Below are 22,601 nucleotides of genomic sequence, written 5' to 3'. Positions count from 1 at the left end.
CTTCATGGGTCTTCTAAAACAAGTTCCCAGAGGAACATCTCCACATTTTGCCCTCGTTTACCCTACCGTCTCCACCAAGGTTTCGTTTGCTTTTGGTGGGCGATTTTGGAGACACTGGTCATCCGGACCAGTTTCAGCAGCAGAGTGTTCCTCGCCCTCTTGGAGAGCAAGGCTGTTTGCCCAGCCCGCTTCTGCCTTCATCTCTGCACACTTTGGCATTCCAAAGCACTGATAATTGACGCTCAGTAATGACCAGGAACAATAATCTTGCTGACAGTCCCCAACCCACTAACCTCTATTTCCAAACGGTACCCCTCCCCAAATCCCGAGTCCCCTCAATAGGCCAGTGGCAGCTCCATCGAAAGTTCTTTGCTGGGATCACGAACCTCAGCTCGCTTTCAACTTGTTTAACGTTCATATTACTGACAAGCACTTAGTCATGAATACAGGCCTGAATTTCAATAAAATCCCAAACCAATTGTAGTTCCACAGCTGGAAACTTAATAACAAACCTTACCTGTTACCATCAATCGGCTTCCGCTGCCCATGACACCCCCAGTGGAAGGCGGATCCAGGATCATCAGTTCACAGTAATATGTGCCGCTGTCTCCTTGCTGAAGATTATTTATCGATAACATGCTTCTGTATATGTTTTGGTCCCTTGTAATTTCCATCCCGATGGAAAGGTTTACCTTGGACTGGTTCATGAAAAGTATGTAGGTCTGATTGGTAGCTTTGCTTGGTCGATGAAGCCAGTTGATTATAAAGTCGAGAATGCCATCAGCAGAAACGGTACAGGTTAGGTTCGCTGTTCGCCCTTCGGACACAGTGAGATGATTTGGGGTCTGGTCAATTCGATTCCTTTCGGTATCGTTCAGTGACCAGACTGTGCATAAAGTAGACGTATATATCGATACAAGTGTAATAATATTCATATTTACGAGACCCTACCGGAGACTGTTAGTGTTGGAGTAGAGAGGTTTGCTTGAGCTACCGGAGTTTGAAGCACCGATTGCCCTTCACCCCTGACACGTTCCGGCCGGATGTGGGATGTGCAGTCTCTGGCGCTCTGCACATACCACCCGGTCCTCACAGGGCCATGTGGGCTTCAAAGAGCTGCTGATCAGTTCTCTGAAAAGAGCTGTGGCCCATCTGAAGGAGCATCGTGAAACCCCGTATTACCAGTACCGGCCGCTTCAGCGCGGAAAACAATTTGATCTCCGCTGCGATTCACACGTAGTTATTCTGTGTTGTTGGAAGGTAGAATTTCTTCAATGATACCAACTCCAAAAAGCGATGAAGAACATTGAATCATATGTAACGTGTAAAATAAATTTAGTGAAGCAATGGATACTAATGTCCTCGAATTTTGGCAACCTCTTCGTGCGGTGAAAGCGGCAAAGTCCACCTTTTGAAACACATCAGTGAACAAACCTTGCTCGAAGTTAGTGGCAGGAGAGGAGCCCGGAGAGACGGTTTTGAACTTTCACCACAATTATTCCGTTGCTCCTTGCCGCAGAATGCACAGGTAAACGCAGGGCGAATTCGTCATTGTGCCCTTGTCATATTTTGCAGGGACCAATGTCATTGAGCAGACACTTCATTTGTTCTCACAAGCAATTGCACTACAGTTCCATTTAGCTACCAATTAAATGAATTCACTCACCCTGTCAACTCTCCCGCTCCTGGGAAACACGGCTAAATTCTGCAGCCTAGTTTCTGCGTAGGAACCAATCAGTCTCCTATAAATGGATTCTTTTCATCGCGTTCTGCTTTTCTGTCAGTTCCAACATGGGCTGTGCTGCAGAATAAGACAAAAATGTGTTTTTCTCTACAGAATTTGTTTTCCCGTGGGGAGCCGCAAACCCGTTCACTGAACCAAAGGCACATTCTAGAGCACAGAAAGACGGAGATAAGTGTGGCTTTGGAATGCTATAGTCTGGAATGCAACTGGACAAATGTAGTTGTTGAAGTCCTCCAGATGTGGTCAAAGCGCACCTGTGCTCGATAAGAAGATCAGTGCGTTCACTTTGCGGCTGGGAACGTGCTATCTCCTGATAATGTAGCAAAACCCATGTATTGCTCTTTTTCGACCCTCCTGTGAATGGTGAGATTATGTTGGTCTTGGTTCAGCGGAATTGTAATGCGGCTTGTGGAATCAGAGTCCGGTGTTCAGACGAATAGGATAGGAGGCAACGATACAGGATTGAGCTATTGAGCACATTAACTTGATTCACCATCCAGTGATCAGGTCAGATCTGTAACCTGAATCCAATAATCCACATTTACAAGGCATTGAAAATAAATAAATATTTAAAAGTTAAAACAATCTGAAAACGCGTAAGACATTTCTGAATAAAAAATATATCAGATGTCAAAAGAGATGGATTTTTTGGATCAGGTGAAAGGAAGAAAGCGAGGTAGTGAGATGAAAGTATTTAGGAATGAAATTCAAGAGATGAGGGCTTTGCCAGGCGAGGACAGAAACGCTAATAATAAAAATAAACGTCAAAGTCCGGGATGCTTACAGCCCCAGAGTTGAGAGAGTGCAGATAACTCGGGTTTGGAATGGGTTCCAGAGATTTGCAGCGTGACGCGAAGGAGGAATTTGAAACAAGGATGTGGACAAGGTATTTGCATTAATAGAAAAACAAATGCGATCTGGCTGCCCAGGGATTTCACTTCAACACGGATTTTCCACTGACGGCGAGGAAGGTCAGTATGCTGACAGTTTGGTTCGAATTAAAACACAGACTCGAAAGTGAATCCCAATAAATTACACGCAACACCAAGGTGCTGTAAATCGAATCATCATAAAACTGGACTGAACAAAACAATAGTTATTTTTCTCACTGTGAAAATTCAGCGTATTAATTTTCAGTGCCTTACATCTGACGAGCTTCTTCTGTGCGTATTTAAATAGATTTTAATAAACACATTCCCTACTTAGAATGGTTAAATAAGGAATAGTATTTCGAAACTAGTGACAGCTGGAAATACTTCTTGCTTCGTTTTCCAATTTACGGTTCCCGGCAGTTTCAGCCAGTCTGAGGAGCGGGGAACGCCCCGACGCCTTCTCCTCAGGTTTAAGCTGGAGGTGATGCATTGGCCAGTTGCTGTAAAAGGATATTTAGAGAATAAGCAAACACTTCAAGTGTAATCCCAAGTCTCATTTGTACATTGATGTCAAACCTGTCATCTTCATAATCCATATTTCGAACTTTATGACGAAAGGTATCATTCAATTTCTCGTACAATAAAATTACATGAAATTTTGACAGGTTTTTGTCGTTGACGTTGCAGGAGGTTTACACATGCTTTCTACCACAGTCCAGTCCAGTCACTCTCACGACACAGCGACGCTGTTGTAGACCACTGCATTGCTGCCACTATTTCATCTTCTTATCTTATGATATCCAACTGTGCTGTTGTGTTCTCTCTCAAGAATAGCCCACAGAAGTAACAGAAAACACTTTGGAATGAAACATCGGCTCTTCCTTTCTCCACAGATTTTGTCTGACCTGTTGAGTATTTCCAGCATTTGCTCGCTTTATTCCAAATTTCCATATTAACAATATTTGGTCTTGGGGGGAAAATCCCAGAATTGTAGCCTGCGGACAAGACTCTTATTTATTCTTTAAAACAGAAACCCAGCGTGGCTCAGTGTAAGTTCCTGCGGCAGGTAAAGCTGCTTTTAGAGAACTTTGCCCAATGGACAGAGAAGTGTTCTGAACGGTTAAATTCGGTGCCATTTTGAATTCGACGATCATTATTGAGCAGCGTAATAAGCATAGTGATTATAATATTTACCATAAAACCAGAAGGATGTATCCTCTTAAGTAAGAAAGTAAGAGCATAAGAAGTAGTAGCAGTGAGCCTTTTGTGCCCGCTCCACTGTTCAATACGATGATGGCTGGTATTTTATCTCCACGCCTCCTTTCTGCACGGATCCCAAATCTCTTAATTCTCTTAATATCAAAAAGCCCATTGATCTCCGTCTTGAATATATCCGGCAACTGAGCCTCCTCAGGCCTTTTGAGTAGAGAATTCCAAAAATTCACTACTCTCTTGGTGAAGAAATTTCTTCCCATCCCAGTTCTAAATGACAGAATCTTTATTTTGAGACCACGACAACAGGTTCCAGTTGCCCGGGTCACCTTTAGTCATTCTTTTTCCCCCAGTTCTCTTACATTCAACACAGTGCATCATAATGTCTGACACGTTCCTGTCAAGGTCTCAAAGAACAAGCATTGCAGAAGCTTAAAAACTGAAAGGAAAACAGAAAATCCCAAGAATGCTCAGCAGTTCGGGCAGCATTCGTGGGGAGAGAAAGGGATGGATATTTGGAGACTGCAAAGGGAACGTCTGGGATGGCAAGGACACAAGAGAGGCTGAATAGTACAAATGGAGATGCTGGTGCCAGCGGAGAAAGAGTGAGTGAGGAAGGTTTGTTAATCCCAGCGGACCTGTCTGGAGCAGACGTGCAGATGAACGAAAATGCTGAAAAAAGAACAATCCTGGAATTGTGAGATCCAAAACACTGCAGATGCTGGAAATCTGAAATAAAACAGAGAAATACAGGAGGTAATTAGGTAGCAACGGTGGAGAGGGAAAATAGAGATCATATTAGCGGTCAGTTCTGATCCAACTGGAAAAACTGGGTATCTGAAATATCTTGAGGACTGGAATGAGTCATCAATCGGTCAACCAGGCCCCATAGACCCAAATTATAGATGCCGATAAATTAAACAAATGGCCCCAATGGTGGCATTACGTTTGCTACCCTCCAATCAGCTGGAGCTGTTCCAAAGTCTAAATTTTTAATTTAATCACTAAATCTGACACTACAATCACCACTTACAGGCTCCTGGGACACAATCAGTCCAGATTTATCCTGTGTAATCTTCCTTAATTTATCTGCTATGCTCCCTTTAATAATATTAATGCCTTTAGCTTCCCCAGTAGTGTTAGACACTAGATTTTCCTTCCATTATATTTATTGTTATTTCAGTAATTAAGGTACAAGTAATTTGTTTACTGTCATAACCATTTCTGTGTAATCCATTATAAATTCACCAGTCATTCTCTTCATGGAATCCATATTTATTTCTCCTTTACATAATTGTAGAACTTGTAGAAGCTCTTTCTACCTTTTAAAATTTGTATTTCTTGTTAATTTACTCATAATCCAACTTTCTGGTCATGACCAATACTTTGCTCTACTTTTGCTACTTGTAAAAACTTTGCAGTCTTCAGGCTTATCACTTTATCTGGCATGCGTTTTTCTAAATAGCACTCACTGTTGCCCCGTATTTACTGTGATTCAATTTATCATGGAAATGTACATTTGTTTTGAAATTTGAAGCATATCTTTAAATACTTGCTTTTTTACTGGCCTGATTTGTAAACTAATTTTCACGTTATCTGACGCAACACACCACTCATGCCTATATAATTGGTTTTATTTAAGTTCACTACTCTAGTTCCCCCCCCCCCCCGATATTTGTGTCTCTTGAACGGCAGAAATAAAATCTATCACGTTGTGATCAATTTTCCCCAGAGAATTCCTTACTAATTAATCCTGATCCATTGCATATAACATCAAAGACAGGCTTTTCATTTGTTTCGTTATATACTTTTCCAGAACACTGTCCAGAGGGAATTCTGTGAACTCCTACTCCAACTTATCTTTGCCATTTTAATTTGATCAGTATAAGCAAAGATGGTAATTGTATAAAGTTTGCTAAATTCTTTCTTATATCATATTTGCTACAACATGTTATTATTTATTGAATAATACTGTACAGACTTCCACTTATTAAGATGTATCTTTCTAAGTGGTGCTTCATTTAACCAAATAATTGTTTAGTTGTCAAATTTGGGAGAAACACTTAAATTAATTGGATTGAAGAAGATTCAAAGCAGATTTGTTAGAGAAGAAATTACCTATTCATTTAAATAGGATAAAGAGAAATAATTTGATCCCCTTAGCAGATAGTTCAAGGACAAAGGGAGGCAGAATTAACGTTTTGGTGTAAAATACAAAGGGGCGTGAGGAGAAATGTGTCTATGCAGAGAGTGGTTAAGATTGTGATCTCACTGGCTATAGGACTGGGGGAAATGGGATAAAGTAAAGCTTTCAAAAGTGAATTGGATAGGAATTTGAAATATATTGTAGAGCTCAGGGAAAGAGAGGGAGAAGGTTACTGACAGGATTTCTCTACCAGATGCTATCGCAAATTCGATGGGCTGAAAAGGCCACCTCCAGTGTCATAACAATTTTCTGATGTTATAACTGAAAATGCTATGATGCAAGGAAAAAAGATTATATATCACTCATGTCTCATATCTTGGAGGTAAATGTAAGCACGAGAGCAGGACTTTGCATCCTTAGCTACCTCTGTCAGCCAGAATTGTGCTTCTGGAGATGCTCCTGTGGTCCACAAGGTAGTGTTGGACTGCCTAATGCGCTGTGTCACTTCCTCTGGGGATACTGGTAAACTGAATTTGTCAGCGATCAATAGTCCAGCACAGGAGAGACCTGACGCTGATTGTACAGTGGCCTTCTTCTGCTAACAGGGAAGCTTGAGCCAGGCGTGTGATTTATGAGTATGAATAAACCAGGCAAACGCGCTGGCACCAGATGCCATGTCTCTCCAGCTCTGTAATTTGGATTCCTAAGTGGGACCCGGTAGTTCCATTGTGAAAACTAGGTTTGTTCAGCACTCCCTGACTGATATGCTTTTTGTCCATGTTGCAAATTCTCCCCCGGTTGACGGATATTTAAGATGTCTGGTAAAACAAATGACGAGGCTGGCATTAAGGTTAGGTGGGAATCCCACGATTGAACCACGTCCTCAACTGGTTCTTCTGTTGCATGGTGCTGGGTTATAGATCGAAACAGATTATTTAAATATTGCAACGCGAATTCCACCATTTGTTACATCCATCTTACATTGAATTTTCAACCATGAGCATTCCAAAGTGTGAGCAACAACCCATCACAGCAAGCGCTCATGGAAATTCTCCTCAGCTCTTCAATTTGGCGGTGGTATCCTCAGGAAAAGAATTGTCTCTGCAGAGAAAATTCCGAATTCCTGTCGGATTTAATTTTGCAGAAGGATTGCTAATACGTCTCTCTCATAAATCTATTTTAATAGATGATTGGAGAGTCAAGGAGATTGTAATTTATCGAGAGCAGATTATTAATTAATAACATTGCCCCACCAATTACAAGCAAATAAAATGCTTGCGTGCTCACAAGTGGATGGCTCACAATTCACAGCCTTGAATGTCCATTCATTTTGAAACTCTTTCCTCTTTATGAGATGAATAAGTCACAAGCTATTATATGGTGCTTTGTTTTGTAATTAGGTCAGAATGTGTTACCACTGGTGAGTCACAGATGTTTATTGCTGACGTACAGAAAAGCATGGGTGTCCACATAACTGGAGCTAGCAGGGTAATGGGGGACAGGTGGGTGGGAGCAGTCATCACTGGAACCTAAAATGAAGGTTGCTGAGTTGCTTGCAACGATCTCATGTTGTAACAGTGAAGCCCAGAGTAATTTCCACCATGCAGCATGGGAAGCTGGCTCTGCCACTGCTTCTTTCTTCTGTCTCCCCTGCTGCCAACTTGTTCTTAAGTCCTGAAGCAATCCTAAATAGTGCAGAACCTGGAAAAAAAGCTCTGAGGCATTGATATCTATCAAAGCTGCCAGGAGAATTCAATGCTTTTGAAAGCCCTGGCATTCTGAAACCATTAAAATCAATTTACGTTTCAACACTTTAAAATAGTGATCTATGCTATATATAAAATAGTAAACCATACAAACAGAAAACGTTTCAACACTTGAAACTTTAAACCAATCTCAGTTAATTAAAGGATTACAGATGACTTCAGAATTACCTTTCTCCATCACTGACATTCCTTTCCATTCAACCGAACGGGCTCGCTGCCTCTGCACAGCTCAGGTCCAATGGGTTCAACTCAGACTCCTCAACAGAATTGCTCGGAAAATTCAGTAACTTCCTGCTCCACTGCCCGACTCCATCAAGAGTTTAAGATTTGAACGCAATTGGGACATCACTGGTTAAACTTTGTCAGCAAGGTCATGTCCTACTTCTGTGTGGAATTTGAAGTTCTTGACACTTATGGAGATGTAAATGCGACCGTCTTGAAACGGAACTGCTGGCATTCCCCAATTTCTGGTCTCTCTTCCGTATGGATATGTAAGTATGCGAAATAATTTTCATTTATTGCAGATAGGACAATTGTTCAGTTAACGCTCTGGCAATATTATGATAATGATCCATATTTTGTTTCCAAATTTGCAAACGCCCTGAACATGATGGGGTGAATAGCAACGTGCATGTCGATAAACTGATACTATAAGTATTTATTAGGCGAATATTGGCGTGGATGGGATGGGAGTAGAGTGGGGAGCAACTTTTAACCCCTTGAAATTTGATACTTGAGATAAAAAATGTATTAAGCAATAAAGCTGACGACATGGTAATTACAGAAGAAGTATTCCCCACCCACCCCCCCACCCCCGCACCCCAATGGTAATTCATAGTGACATAATGTTAAAATTAGAGCTGGGATAAAGACATAAACCAGCGCTTTTTCCGAAGGTAAAAAAACTCTCTGACGAGCAGCATGTGACCACGGCGTCGGTCATTATCATTACCGATGATGACCGATAGATGGCAGTGTTTTGCCTTGCCCAGAGCCACGGCCGCAGCAGCAAAAATAAATACAAATAAAACAACATAAATACAAATGTTGCAAATAAGTTAGCGGAAGACGTTATTGGTATTTCAGATGGTTTATTATTGCCACATGCGCCGAAATACAGTGAAAAGTTTTTGTTTGCGTGACACCCAGACAGATCATTCCATGCATAAATAAATCGAAGTAGTAAAAAGGAAAACAGAATGCAGAATATAGTGTTACAGAGAAATGAAATGCAGGTTGACACTACTTGAAAATATGGTGGAAATTACTACCAAGCTGTAGTGCATTAATATGATTGATGTATTCTGTACCTTACACAGCCTTAACACAGAACAGGACAGCACAGGAACAGACCCTTTGGCCCACGATATCTGGGCGACCGCGATGCCAATTTAAACTGCCACACCTGTCTGAACGTGGTCTACGTCCTTCAATTCCCTGCATGTTGATATGCCTGTTGAGGAGGCGGAAGCAGATACGAGAGCAACGTTTTAGAGTCATTTAAACAGGCATATTATGAACAATTAGCATCTTGGGAAAAAGGCAGGCTACCTCGTCTACACCTCTCATAATTTTATATACCTAGATCAGGTCGTCCTGACGCTGCAGAGAAAACAATCCTAGTTTGTCCAATCTCTCCATGTAACTAGTACTCTCTCATCCAGGCAACTTTTGGTGAACCTCTTCTGCTCCGTCTCCAAAGCCTCCACATCCTTCCTGTAATGCGACGACCAGAACTGCACACAATACTCCAAATGTGGGCTGACCAAAGTTTTACACAGCTGCAAAATGACCTCCCGACTTTTATACTCAGCACCCTTACTGATGTTGGAAAGTATGCTATTCGTCATCTTTATCACCCGATCTACTTGTGTTGCCACTTTCAGGGAGCGGTGGAATTTCATCTCAAGATCGCTTTGTACATCAATGCTCCTCAGGATCCTGCCAGTTACTGTATACTTTCCTTTTAAATATGCTCTCTCAAACTGCAACCACTCACATTGGTCAGGATTAACTTCCATCTGCCATTTCTCTGTCCACATTTCCAAATGTTCTATATCCTGCTGAGTCTTCTGACAACCTTCCTCACTATCCATGAACTCTGCCAATTTTCATGTCATCTGCAAAGTTACTAATCAGCCCACCTACATTTTCTTCCAAGTCATTATGTATATTACGAACAACAGAAATCCCAACACCGGTCAATGCAGACCACAACTGGTCACAGACCTCCTGTCAAAAAAACACCTCATAACCACTACCTTCTGTTTTCTATGGCCGTCCATTTTGAATCCAATCTACCAAGTCTCCATTGATCCCTTGGGCCTTGATCTTCTGGATTAGCCTACCACGGGGAACTTTGTCGAAAGCTTTACTAAAGTCCATGTATACAATAGCCACTGCCCGACTCTTATCAATCATCTTCATAACCTCCTCAAAAAAAACCTCAATCAAGCTTGGAAGACATGACTTCCCCTGTACAACTCCATGCTGATTATCCCCAACAAGTCTATGCTTTTTCCAACGTAAGTTGATACTATCTGTAAGAATCTTCCCCAATAATTTCCCCACCACTGACTTAAGGCGATTATTTCCTTGTTTGTCTCCATCTCCACCCTTAAAGAGAGGAACGACACGGGCTATTCTCTAGTCTTCTGCGACCTCGCCGGTGGCTAAAGAGGATACAAAGATCTCTGTCGAGGCCCGAGCAATCTCCTCTCTTGCCTCTGTAAATAAACTGGGATAGGTCCCATCAGGCCCTGGGAATTTATCCACCTTAATGTTCTGAATGGCCAACACCTCTTCCTCCTTGATATCAACATTTCCTAGAATATCAGTAAACCCCTCCCTAAACTCGCTATCCTCCATATTATCCTCCCAAACATGAATACCAATGCGAAGCACCTCGTCCCTCTTGCTCCAGGCATACATTCCCTCCTTTGTGCTTAAGTGTTCCTACGCTCTCCTTAGTTCCCTAGTTACCCTTTTGTTTTTAATATGTGCGTAAAATGCCTTGGGATTCTCTTTAATCTTACCCACCAAAGACATTTCATGGCCACTTTTATCTCTTCTGATTCCCTGTTTCTCTCCTGTTGCCTTTATATTCCTCAAAGGCCCAGCTTCACAAACCTTACATATACTTCCTTTTTCTTTTTGACTAAATGTGCAACATCTCTCATCATCCAAGGTTCCTGAACCTTGCCATCCTTCCTCACAGGTACATGATGGTCCTGAATTCTGACCAGCTGGAATTCCACATGTTAGATGTGGACTTACCAATAATAGCTGCTCCCAATCTACTCTCACCAGCTCCTGCCTAATACTGTTGTAACTCGCCTTTCCCCAGTTTAGCACTACTGACCCCCGCCCCCACCCCACCCCATGGCTCAGTCTTATCCTTACCCATAACGATCTGAACATTTTTGGAGTTATGATCACTGCTCTAAAAATGCTCTCCCACTGAAACTCCAGTCACCTGGTCAGGTTCATTTCCCAATATAACGTCTAGTATGGCCTCTTCCCTGCTTGGATCATCTACATGCTATGTAACGTAACCTTGCTGGGCACACCTAACAAACTGCGCCATCTAAGCTTCTGGCAGTAAGGGTGTCCCAGTCAATATTAGGTAAATTAAAGTCACCCACTTCGACAACCCTACTGTTTTGACATCTTTCCATAATCTGCTTGCATATCTGTTCCTCTATCTCCTGCAGGCTATTGGGAGGTCCACAGTATAACCCTATTATAGTGACAGCACCTTTCTTATTCCTGTGCCCTACCCATGTTGCCTCACTGGACGAACCCTCCAGGATGCCCTCTTTAGGTATGGCTGTGACATTCTCCCTGATCAGTGGTGCATCTCCCCCACCTCTTTTACACCCCTCTCTATTGCGTCTTAAACATCTGAATCCTGGAGCGTTGAGATGTCAGTCCTGCCCTTTTTTCAACCAAGTCTCTGTTATGGCTACAAAATCGTAGTTCCATGTTCTAATCCAGGCTCTAAGTTCATCTGCCTTACCTGTAATACTTCTTGCATTGAAATAAATAGACTTTATTAAGTACACGACCAGCCCCACCTGGCACTACCTGTCCTTCCTGTCAGCCTTACTTGGCCAAACCTCGACCTTCCCGCTCAATACCTCCACTTGCCGACATACTGCCCTGGTTCCCACCCTCCTGCCACGCTAGCTTCAACCTTCCCCTGCAGCACTAACACATCTCCCTGTGAGGATATTGGTGCGCCTCCAGTTTAGGCGCTAGCCATCCTTTTCGTACAGTCCCACCTGTCCTGGATGAGAGCCTACTGATCCATGTACTTGAAGATCACCCCCCCCCCCGCAACAACCCCTTGGCCACACATCTAACCATTTAACTGCACTATCTTCCATTTCTTGCTTCACTAGCACGTTGTACAGCGAGTAATCTTGAGATTACAACCCTAGAGATCCTGCTTTTTAATTTTCTGCCGATCTCCTCTTGATTGTACTCATAAGCAACTTTCTGTCTCTTCACAGGCGCTCATTTCTGTCCGCAGTTTCCTTACAGTCTTAAATTTTAAAAAATCTTTAACTCTTGATTAGCTTTTCAATGATATACCAACTTTTATCACTGTATATGGCAGAAGTGCAGATTTTTGGCCTGACCCATTGGTTGAGGGATTGTTTAGCTTTCTCAGAAACAGTGGATCTCATTCTACTTGTGCTTGTGGGCTATTTTTGCTGCCGTCAATACGCTACGGGGGCTGTACCCACGTGTGTTGCCATCTGCAACGATGACTATAAATGTATTTTCCAATCATCCTGTAACTTTCTATCTTCTGTTGCCAAACTGCAGTGTTCTTTTTGCCTTTTTACCTTCATTGGGTTCCAAACCACACAAAACTATTTCTCCCTTTGAACTACAAAGAGAACAACGATTTAAAATTTAGCACTTTCCTAACTGATTATATAGTTCCTGCCTAAGAAACTGCAGGCAACAATCTATTTATCTTAGACAGGATGTCACATGGATTGCTGCACTGCGCTGCTTGTGGTTTCTGCTTTGACAAACACTGGCCCATAACATTCTATATTTGCTTCTTACTTCTACTTTTTTTTTTCTACAGCTGTTTCCAGCAGGGTCTTCTGCACTGATCATTGCGCTGGGGTCAGTCATCCAGCTTAATGTTAATTGCAAGGCGAGTTGCAGTTCACCATGCTGTAGGATTTAGGTGAAATCTATTTCTGCTGCTGCTAACGGCCCACGGTCTTTCATGATTGACATGTTTTGAGCTTTAGATCACTTCTCACTCCAGCCAATTTAGCATGAAGCTGGAGCCACACAACACAAGGCTTATGACGTAGATAGTCTTACAAATACTATGGTGATAGGTGGACCTATGGCAGTCAGATATTGAGGATGAGACCATGCAGTTTTTTTTGTCTTTTATTACTTTCCTCTGCTTGTAGTTATGTCATTCCACGTTCAGGATGTTTAATCAAGACTTGGTGCTGTAAGTTGATATTCCTCGTCAGAATGCTGGCATTCCTTGATAATCCCATTGATTTTCCCAAATTGTGCTCGGCATGGAATAGCACTGATGTTATCATGGTTTTATGTATTCATTTATTTCGATCTGTGCATTGCAGGCAAGGTTGGTATATGTTGCCAATCTTTAATCTCCCCTGAATAGAGTCGAACTCACTGGCCTCACCACTGCTTCCACCACCCTTTGAGAAAAAGTTGCAAAGACTTACTACTTCTTGAGAGATATTTTTCTTCGTCCCTGTTTTAAATAGGCAACCCTTTGATTTTGAACAGTAACCTTTAGCTCTAGATTTTGCCAGAAATCTCCACTCTCCACTCCACGCTGTCAGGATCCCGCAGGATCTTCTGTGTTTCAATGAAGTAGTCTCCCACTCGTCCAAACTCCTGGTGTTTCTTCACAAGACAGTCCGCCCATTCCAGATGTCGGCCTGGCAAGCATTCTCCGAACTGCTCCAAATGCATTTACATCCTAACTGAAAAAGGAGACCAATATTGTGAACAGCACCGCAGCTGAGGTCTCACTAAAGCCCTATGTACCTGAAGAATAACCTCTCAAGTAATATATTTAACTCCCTTCGCATAAAATGATAACATGTTGCGAGCTTTGCTAATTAGTTGTACCTAATAAAAGACTGATTCCGATTCTGATTCTGACTTGTGTGAATCATACTCGAGGACACCCAGATCACTCGGTATCTCAGAACTCTGCAAACTCTCACCACGTAGAGAATACTCGTTAGTATTTTCCTTACCAAAATGGATAATTTCATATTTTCTCACATTTTACTCCATTTGACAGAACTCTGCCAACTCACATAAACTATCTGAATCCACTGTAGCCCTCTTTAATATTTTCATTTTATCCCATCTTCGTGGCATTTAATAAATTCATCAACCACGTAATTGGTGCCATTTTCCAAGTCGTGCCTATAAGTGAAAAGTTGAGACCCCGCCACTGCTTTCTGTGGCACACCAATCTTTACATCTTGCCAACCAGGTAAAGACCTGTTTATGTCTATTCTCTGTTTCCTGTTAGCCAGTGACTGTTCTATCCATGTCAGTATGTTGCCTCCTGCACCATAGAATAGAGAACAGTGGTGTACAGGAACAGACCTTTCGGCCAACGATGTCTGCGCCTAACATGATGCCGAATTAAACTAAATCTCTTCTGTCTGCACTTGATCCATATCCCTACATTCATGTGTCTATCTAACAGCCTGTTAAACACCACAGTCCTCCGCCACTGCTTCCACCACTATCCCTCGCAGCCAGTTGCAGGCACCCACCACTCTCTGCGTAAAAAACTTAACTGGCACATCTCATTTAAACTTCCCCCTCTCACCTTAAATGCATGACCCCTAGTACTTGACATTTATACCCTGGGGAAAAGATTCTGCTGTGTACCCTATCTTTGTCTGTCATAATTTTATAAACTTCTATCAGGTCTCAACTCAGCCCCCGACGCTCCAGAGACAACAACCCAAGTTTGTCTAGCCTTTCCTTATAGCTCATACTCTCTAATCCAGGCAGCATCCTGGTAAAACTCTTCTGCACTTTACCAAAGCCTCCACATCCTTCCTGTAATGGGGCAACCAGAATTGCACACGATACTCTGTGTGGCTTAAACAAAGTTTAATATAGCTGCAATATGACTTCCTTACTCGTATACACAGTGCCCTAACCAATAAAGCCAAGCATGCCCTATGACTTCCTTACCACCCTACCTACTTGTGTGGTCATTTTCAGGGAGCTGGGACTTGAACCCCAAGATCCTACTGCTCTTAAGGGTTCTGCTATTAATTGTATACTCTCCCCTTATGTTTGACCTCCCAAAGTGAAACACCTCTCACTTGCTCGGATTAAACTCACTCTGCCATTTCGCCCATATCTGTAACTGGTCTATATTCTGCTGTATCCTTTGACAGCCCTCTACATTGTCCATAACTCCACAAATCTTTGTGTCATCTACGAACTTACTAACCCTCCCATCTGCATTCTCATCCGTGTCATTTATAAACATCGCAAACAACAGAGGCCCCAGCGCCGATCCCTACAGAACTCTACTGGTCACGGTCTTCCAGCCAGAATAACACCCTTCCACTACTTCAGTCTGTCTTCTATGGGCAAGCCAATTCTGAAGCCAAACTACCAAGTTACCGTGTAAACCATGCAGCTTAATCTTCTGGATCAGCCTACCATGAGGGACCTTGTCAAACGCCTTACCGAAATCCATGTAGCCGACATCCACTGCCCTACCCTCATCAGTCACCTTCGTCACCTCCTCAAAGAACTCAATCAAGTTTGTAAGACATGACCTGCCCTGCGCAAAGGCATAATGACTGTCCCTAATCAGCCATGTTTTTCCAAATGTGTGTAAATCCTATCCCCGAGAATCCTCTCCAATTGCTTCCCTACCAAGGACGGGAGGCTCATACTTTCCCGGATTATACCTATTTCCCTTCTTGAACAAATCAACAATATTGGTCACCCTCCAGAACTCCAGGACCTGGCCTTTCGCTAATGAGGGGACGAAGTTCCTGGTCAGGCCCCTGCAATCTCCTCTCTTGCTTCTTTCAATAACCTGGGCCATATTCCACCAAGCCCTGGACACTTATCCACCTTGATGCTCGTCAAAAGACCCAGCACCAGCTCCTTCTTTACCTTCCGTAACCTTCTATTTTCCGCAATAACCTTAGATTCAGCATCTTATCAAATGCCTGCTGGAAATCTAAGTAGAGTACAGGTTCCTCTTTATCTTCCACACGAGTCAACCCTTCAAGGATTTCCATAAGTTGGCCAATCATGATTTCCGTTTCAGTTTGCAACATTACCTTGATTGTTTTCAGAAGTGCCCTCCATATCGTTTTCCTTCGCAACGGCTTCTAACATTTCCCATGACGGATGTTAAAACCAACCGGCCTGTAGTTCCCGGTCTCCCTTCCTTATTGAATGAACGAGAATAAGAAATGCTTGGGAGTTTTGAAAAGGTACTACAATATATTTACTACTGCACTGGAATGAATTAAGACGCTGGGATGAAGTCTAATATATCCTGGGGACTTGTCAGCCCGCAGATCCAGTATCTCCTCCCTGTAATTGTAACTTGCCGACGCCTCTTCTTCCCTTCCAATACCAGATTTACAACTGTTTCTGTGATGATGCTTGAATCCTCTATGATGAAGACCCATGCAAAATAACCGTTTAAGTCATCAACCATCTCTTTATCTTCCATTATTGTTTATTCAGACCTCTACTGTAGGACATCATTCGCTTTCTAGGTCCTTAATAATAATATACCGAAACTCTTACGTAGCATGCTGTCTCATATTTCGGTGTTTCCTTCCTCACTAATCTTTCAGTCATCATTTAATGTATTTACAATATTTTGTTCAATCTTCTGACTCGTTTTATAGAGTTACTGAGAAATACAGAACGGATACAGAGCCACCGGCCCAACGAATCCATGCCAACCACGGTGCCCACCCAGCTAGTCCCAATTTCCTGCGATCGGCCCATATCCCTCCAAGCCCTCCCCTCCATGTATCTATCCGAGTGCTTCTTAAATTATACTATTGTACCTGCCTCAACCACTTCCTCTGGCAGCTCGTTCCATATACTCACTACCCTCTGCGTGAAAAAGTTGCCCCTCAGGTCCCCTATAAATCTTTCCTCTCTCACTCTAAATCTATGCGTCCTAGTTTTGGACTCTCCTACCGCGGGTAAAGGACGGTTACATTCCACCTTATCTATCCCTTCGATAATTTTAAACACTTCTACGAGGTTACCCCTCATTCTCCAACGTTCCAAGGAATAAAGTCCTAACCTGGCCAACTTCTCCCCATAAATCAGGTCTTCTAGTCCTGGCAACATCTTCTCACAAGCATGTCTTCTCTGCACGTTTTCTAGTTTAACCACGGAAAGGTTAATGTTACTTTTAACCTCTTTGCTTAACTGTGGAGGATGGGTCCTCCACTTAGACATCTTTTTTCGTTGAAATATATTTATTTTGTTTGTTGGGTATTTTATTTTAATTATTTATTCTGACAGATCATCTTAAATGTCTGCAACTGCATCTCGATTTTCCGATCCCTTAATCTAATGTGCCAGTTCACTTCAGGTGGCTCCGTTTCATTTGCCTTAATAGATGTTCAAAATATTAGTGTGGGACCCTTTCTTCTATTCGTTGAATAACGTGTGACATGGAGTTACACCATGTCCGTTGCTATAAAGGGGCATCTTCAGTATAAGCTTAAGACTTAATGCTCTTTTGAAAAAAAAATCGCCCGTCTCAGCTGGGTAAGGAAATTTGGAAGCAGTGTACAGGCAGATATTTAGCGCTACAGATTCCAGGACAATTTCTGATAAGTTCAGAAAAGGCAATTTTAAATTGTCAGAAAACCAAACAATGTTTTGACGCTTCCTCAGTTGGCTTTAAATAGCACTTCTGTTGCTTAACCTTAATACACATAATCCCTACAAACCAATCTAAATCCTCTGTCGTGGTCAATCTCACAGAAGGACCAAAACAGATGTCTAAAGTACTTTCTTTTCAAAAATTCTTGACAGATGTTCTAAACCTTCTCCCCAATCACGCCAACATAAACACAAGTTTTCCATTTGACCCCTTGCCTGACGCCCCACTTGCTTTTTCGTAATGTCTTTTAACGTAACATATAAGACTTATATTCTACACTCTTCCAAACGTGGGTTGCCAGCGGGGCCCGTACTGTCCATCCTCCGTATCTTCGACACTGAAACAGCGAACGTTAAGAACCGGCAGAACCCTTTTTGCGGAGCAAATTTACAAAATGTTCTAATTCATTAATGTCAATTAACTTCTTAAATTTGGATTATATTTTCCTCTTCAGTGACGAGAATGGCAGAACACCACTGTGATCTCGCCAAGCAAACTCAAACAGAGGCAGACGTGCAGTTGTGAGACCTCACTGAAAGCATTATTTCCTTACAGTCCTGTTGCATTGCAGTGCAATGCTCTCCACATGTCCTTCAACCGGGTACCTTCCGAAGAAGCAACTTCCTCTCACTCTCTTGCGTTGCGATGATGACATATTTACAGATCCTCCTGAGCCTTTCAATTCGGCAATTAATTAGTTACCACTTTAAATCCAGTAAAGCAGTCAATAGTAGAATAGCGCCGAGATATCACATGACTGCAAATTATTTGCAGGAAAAAGGTAAATGTATTATTTGAAAAGGTTAGCTACGATTGAAGTGGGAACTTAAGGGATTTGGTACAAAGTTTATCCAGTTCCATTACACAATCCATATCACACGCAACTGATCCTTTTTCCTGAGCAGGTGATATCCTCTCAGCTGTTCCCTCTCTGGGTCTCCCAGCGTCTCCGTACCGTCTAGTTCACTGTTTTCTACTATTCTCCAGCCCTCCTCTATGAGCTTTAGTATTTCTTTCTTTCTCCGAAGGGCGGGAGTTGTGGAAATAGCACTCTATACTGCACCAATAATTCAGTAATTCGATGTCACGTGGATGGAGATTTGCATGAACAATGACTAATTAGTGACGTTGGGACGCTGAAAACTTTTTAAGGAGGGACTTGTAAAGAACTTCAGAACCGAGTGTGTGTCGGAAAACGTTCCTTCATCACCATCAACATAGCTGTGTTGATCATCGCAATCATCGGGGTCTTGACGCCTTGGTGATGTTTCTACAGTGACTAGAACACTTAATATTCCTGCATGTTACATTGTGCCGATTGTCTGAATGGTTCTGAATGTTCATTGTTTTCATCAGCTCTAACCGCGGAGGCTACTGTGACTCGGATCCCGTCTATCTCAACTTCTCCGGGGCAAACCGTCAAGATCACTTGTACCATGTCAGGTCTTAGCTTCAGGACTTCGGACGCGAGCTGGTGCTGGCAGAAGCCGGGCAGCGCCCCCGACCTTGTGTGGTATAGAAACACCAGAGCATCTGGAATTCCAGATCGGTTTAGCGGTTCCATGAACTCACGGAACAACCAGATTGATTTAACTAACAGCAACGTGCAATCGGAAGACGCCGCCGATTATTACTGCGCTGTATGGGACGAGATGATACTCACCTTCGGGAGAGGAAACAAACTGAATCTGGGCAGTAAGTGTGAAACTAGGAATGTTGAACTTCTGTTTACTTTCAGTCATAAATCCTTGAAACAAGGATCCAAAGAGATCTACGTATTTTAGGATATTTCCCCCCCCTGCAGCCCTACAACCCTCAGACATCTGCCTTCATCTAACTGTGTCCACTTGAACATCGTGGAATTTAATTCTTTCAGCTATAGGCAATAGGGATGGAAATGCGAAGGTATTAAACTCTGGAAAGATCTCCCAAATTCCCTTTTTACTACTTGTTCCTCGATGCTCCTGAAACGTGCTGCTTTCCCCAAAATGTTGATTGTAACTGTAACGCCTTATTCTGTATTCTGTTATTGTATTCCCTTGTACTACCTCAGTGCACTGTTGCAATGAAGTGATCTGTGCGGATGGCATGCAAAGCAAAGCTTTTCACTGTACCTCCGTAAATGTGACAATAATAAATCAACTTACCAATTTTCTCTATACTGGTGTATCCTTATGCGGCGGGCTTCGTTTGAGACTCTTCCCGTGGTTCGTTTTGCTTTTTTATAAGCGTTATAGAAACGGAAGCTCTTGTCACCATTTGAAGGACTGTTGGATAAATTAAGCGATTTTATTTAGCCAAGGAATTTTGGCAAAAGAGTCCCGAATCGAAGAATGGACCAAGCAGAATCTGTGGATAACATTTGGCAAAGGACGATAGTGAACCGCAATGAATGCCTTTTAAAATCCAGAGGGTTGGGGAAGTGGCGCGAAATTGATCTATTTTCTGTGCTGCGCGGTTGCATAATGCTATGAGACTCGAAGTGTCCTTCTGACTGGTTTACACCCGCTTTCCAAATCCTGGCTAAAATTTATTGTCGGGGAAAAGGTACAAACAAGCATTTAAAAACTACCTGCGACACTGTTTCAATTCAGTATTTGGATCTGCTGGAGATTAAATCCAGAGCTGTCTGGATACGTGTCTGTAGGAGCTTGAATATGACGCAAAACATTTCCCAGCAGTTTTATCTTTTATTTTTCTTACCGCCACCAGCCACGCATCACGGGCTTTCAGTGGAAATATTCCCAATAACATTCCGAACTAGGGAAGGAATTAGGACTAACATTCAAACAAATACGATATCTTTGAGCTGTGCTATTAGTTTACAAATATGTGTTCTTTCAGTCCATGTTCTCATCATATGAAAATATTCTCAGGTTATTTGTTTTCCAGAACTACAGAAGTATATAACCGGTAGATTCGGACCTTTAATGCCAACTGATAATTAATTTTCTTGCGTCTGTTATGATTTCTAGCTCCTCGGTCCCCCACCGTTTCTGTTTTGCCCCTTCAGCGGATGAAGTCGCAACAAAAGGCAGCGCCACCCTGGTGTATGTGGTGAACGGGTTTAATCCGGGCACTGTGGACATTGAGCGGACTATGGACGGCAGTGCTAGAAGCGATGGCGTTGAGACTAGTCGGGTACATCAGGAGACGGACAACACGTTCAGTGCGAGCAGCTACCTGACTCTGCCAGCCTCAGTCTGGAGCTCACACGAGCTTTACTCCTGTGTGGTTAAACACGAGACTCAGGAAAACCCGCTGAAGGCAAACATCGCGAGATCCAGTTGTATGTGATTCCAGAAGTTAATTTCCTGATTTGTAACTATAAAATTAATCCCATATACAAATGTTTGCTTGTACCCAATACATTTTCAGATGCAGCAGATGATCACTGAGTCTGCTCGAACCCACTGGCCGTATCTTACCGTGAGTTCGTAGTGAACTGACAACCAACAATGTAGCATTACAAATTGTGCAATACAATTAAATTGATTAGTTTATCACTGCCGCAGCATTTTCCATGTCCTTTTCAAAATCTCTTTGCCAATAATAGTGTAATGACAATATTCTGAAAAGATGCGGCACTGTCAGTCTGTGACATTTCATTTCTTCAATAATATACTATAATACAGAACGGGGTGGGCTTCGTGCTGAAGGAACCGCATGTCTGAGCAGCTGAAGTAATTGCTTTTAAGTAACCGGATATCAAAAAATAGACGCAAATTTGCGTCGCCTCCTTTGGATATCTCTGATATACACGAGGATAGTTTTGATCTTGATTTATTTTGCTTTCAATTTATTTCCCAGTAAATGTTATATCGAGGCAGGTGTTAATATCAGCAAGAACACTACTGCAAGTATGGATTGATGAATTATTTGACCGCAGCACAACCATGATCTTAAATGAACATAACAGGAATTGGCAGAAGCAGTAATATGTTTTAAGTGGTATAAGGAAAGTAATAAAGTTCTGGACAATTCCTAGGGGTGAATAATGGATTAAAATGGACTTTGGGAGGGATTCAGCTAATTAGATCAATGAAGGAAATGCAGTTATCTCTTAATTTCCAGAATTGGGATAATGAGCTCTCTGGATATGTGATGAGGGTGGAGGTTCTTCTCTGCGAATGAGGAGGTTTAACAGCGGGCGTTAAAATTACGAAACGTAGTGTACTGTGGATGGGAAAATCTGCTTCCACTGTGAGTAAGTGCCATTCAAAGAGACCCCCTGCAGGGCAGAGACTTCAGGATAATAATTTAAAAAACCCAATGTGAAATAAATAATTGATTTGAAAATATGGTTGGTAAATGCTTGGGGGCAGGATGTAGGGATTAAGATTTTGTTCTCTGATTGGCTGCACAAGTAGATTTCCTCGAGATCAGTTCAGCGGTTCCAGCATTTTGCCGTATATTTATCTGACTTGACGAAGTGACACTTACAAGGCCTCAGATGTTTATAATTTAGATTGTGAAGTAGATTGGATGTATCGGGAAAAGTTCGGAAAGATAAATAAAGTGTATGGGCAGGAAAACAGCAGCTGGAGTTCAATGTGAAGAGCACAATGTCACCAGTAACTATGACCTCCCAGACTATGCCTTCACCCGCTGCCCTCAGCGCCGCCGCACTGCCCCTCACTGGATCTGGAAGGCCCATCTCTCAGGCCGAATGAACTGTGGCGAGGCTCCCTGTGATATTAGGTCCTTGAACGATATCTGGGATTTCGTAGTATCAGGAGCGAGTGTTATCTATGAAAGCGATCTGGAACTCACGGCTGTGTTAAAAGCTGTTAAATTCTTGAATATTTCTCAATCTCTCTAACAATCAGAATATTGCCCACCCTTAAAAACAGCCTTTATGACAAGGAAATTGACATCAAAATGAAGAATTAATTCCAGTGGGGTACACCGAAGCAGCAAA

General features: G+C 42.4%; 1 protein-coding gene across 1 annotated transcript; it reads left to right on the top strand.

The window, feature by feature from the left end:
* The first annotated feature begins 746 nt into the window (after positions 1 to 746).
* LOC127579607 (immunoglobulin lambda-1 light chain-like) lies at positions 747 to 20,977 on the top strand. Its single transcript, XM_052032497.1, is given in 4 exon segments — positions 747 to 792; positions 19,037 to 19,375; positions 20,656 to 20,679; positions 20,682 to 20,977. Coding segments are annotated over 4 exon segments (705 nt in total).
* Positions 20,978 to 22,601: the final 1,624 nt, after the last annotated feature.

Source organism: Pristis pectinata, chromosome 17 (genome assembly GCF_009764475.1).
Source record: "Pristis pectinata isolate sPriPec2 chromosome 17, sPriPec2.1.pri, whole genome shotgun sequence".
Lineage (NCBI taxonomy): Eukaryota > Metazoa > Chordata > Chondrichthyes > Rhinopristiformes > Pristidae > Pristis > Pristis pectinata.
The sequence above is the reverse complement of the archived record's forward strand: the minus strand, read 5'-3'. Positions and strand labels throughout refer to the sequence as shown.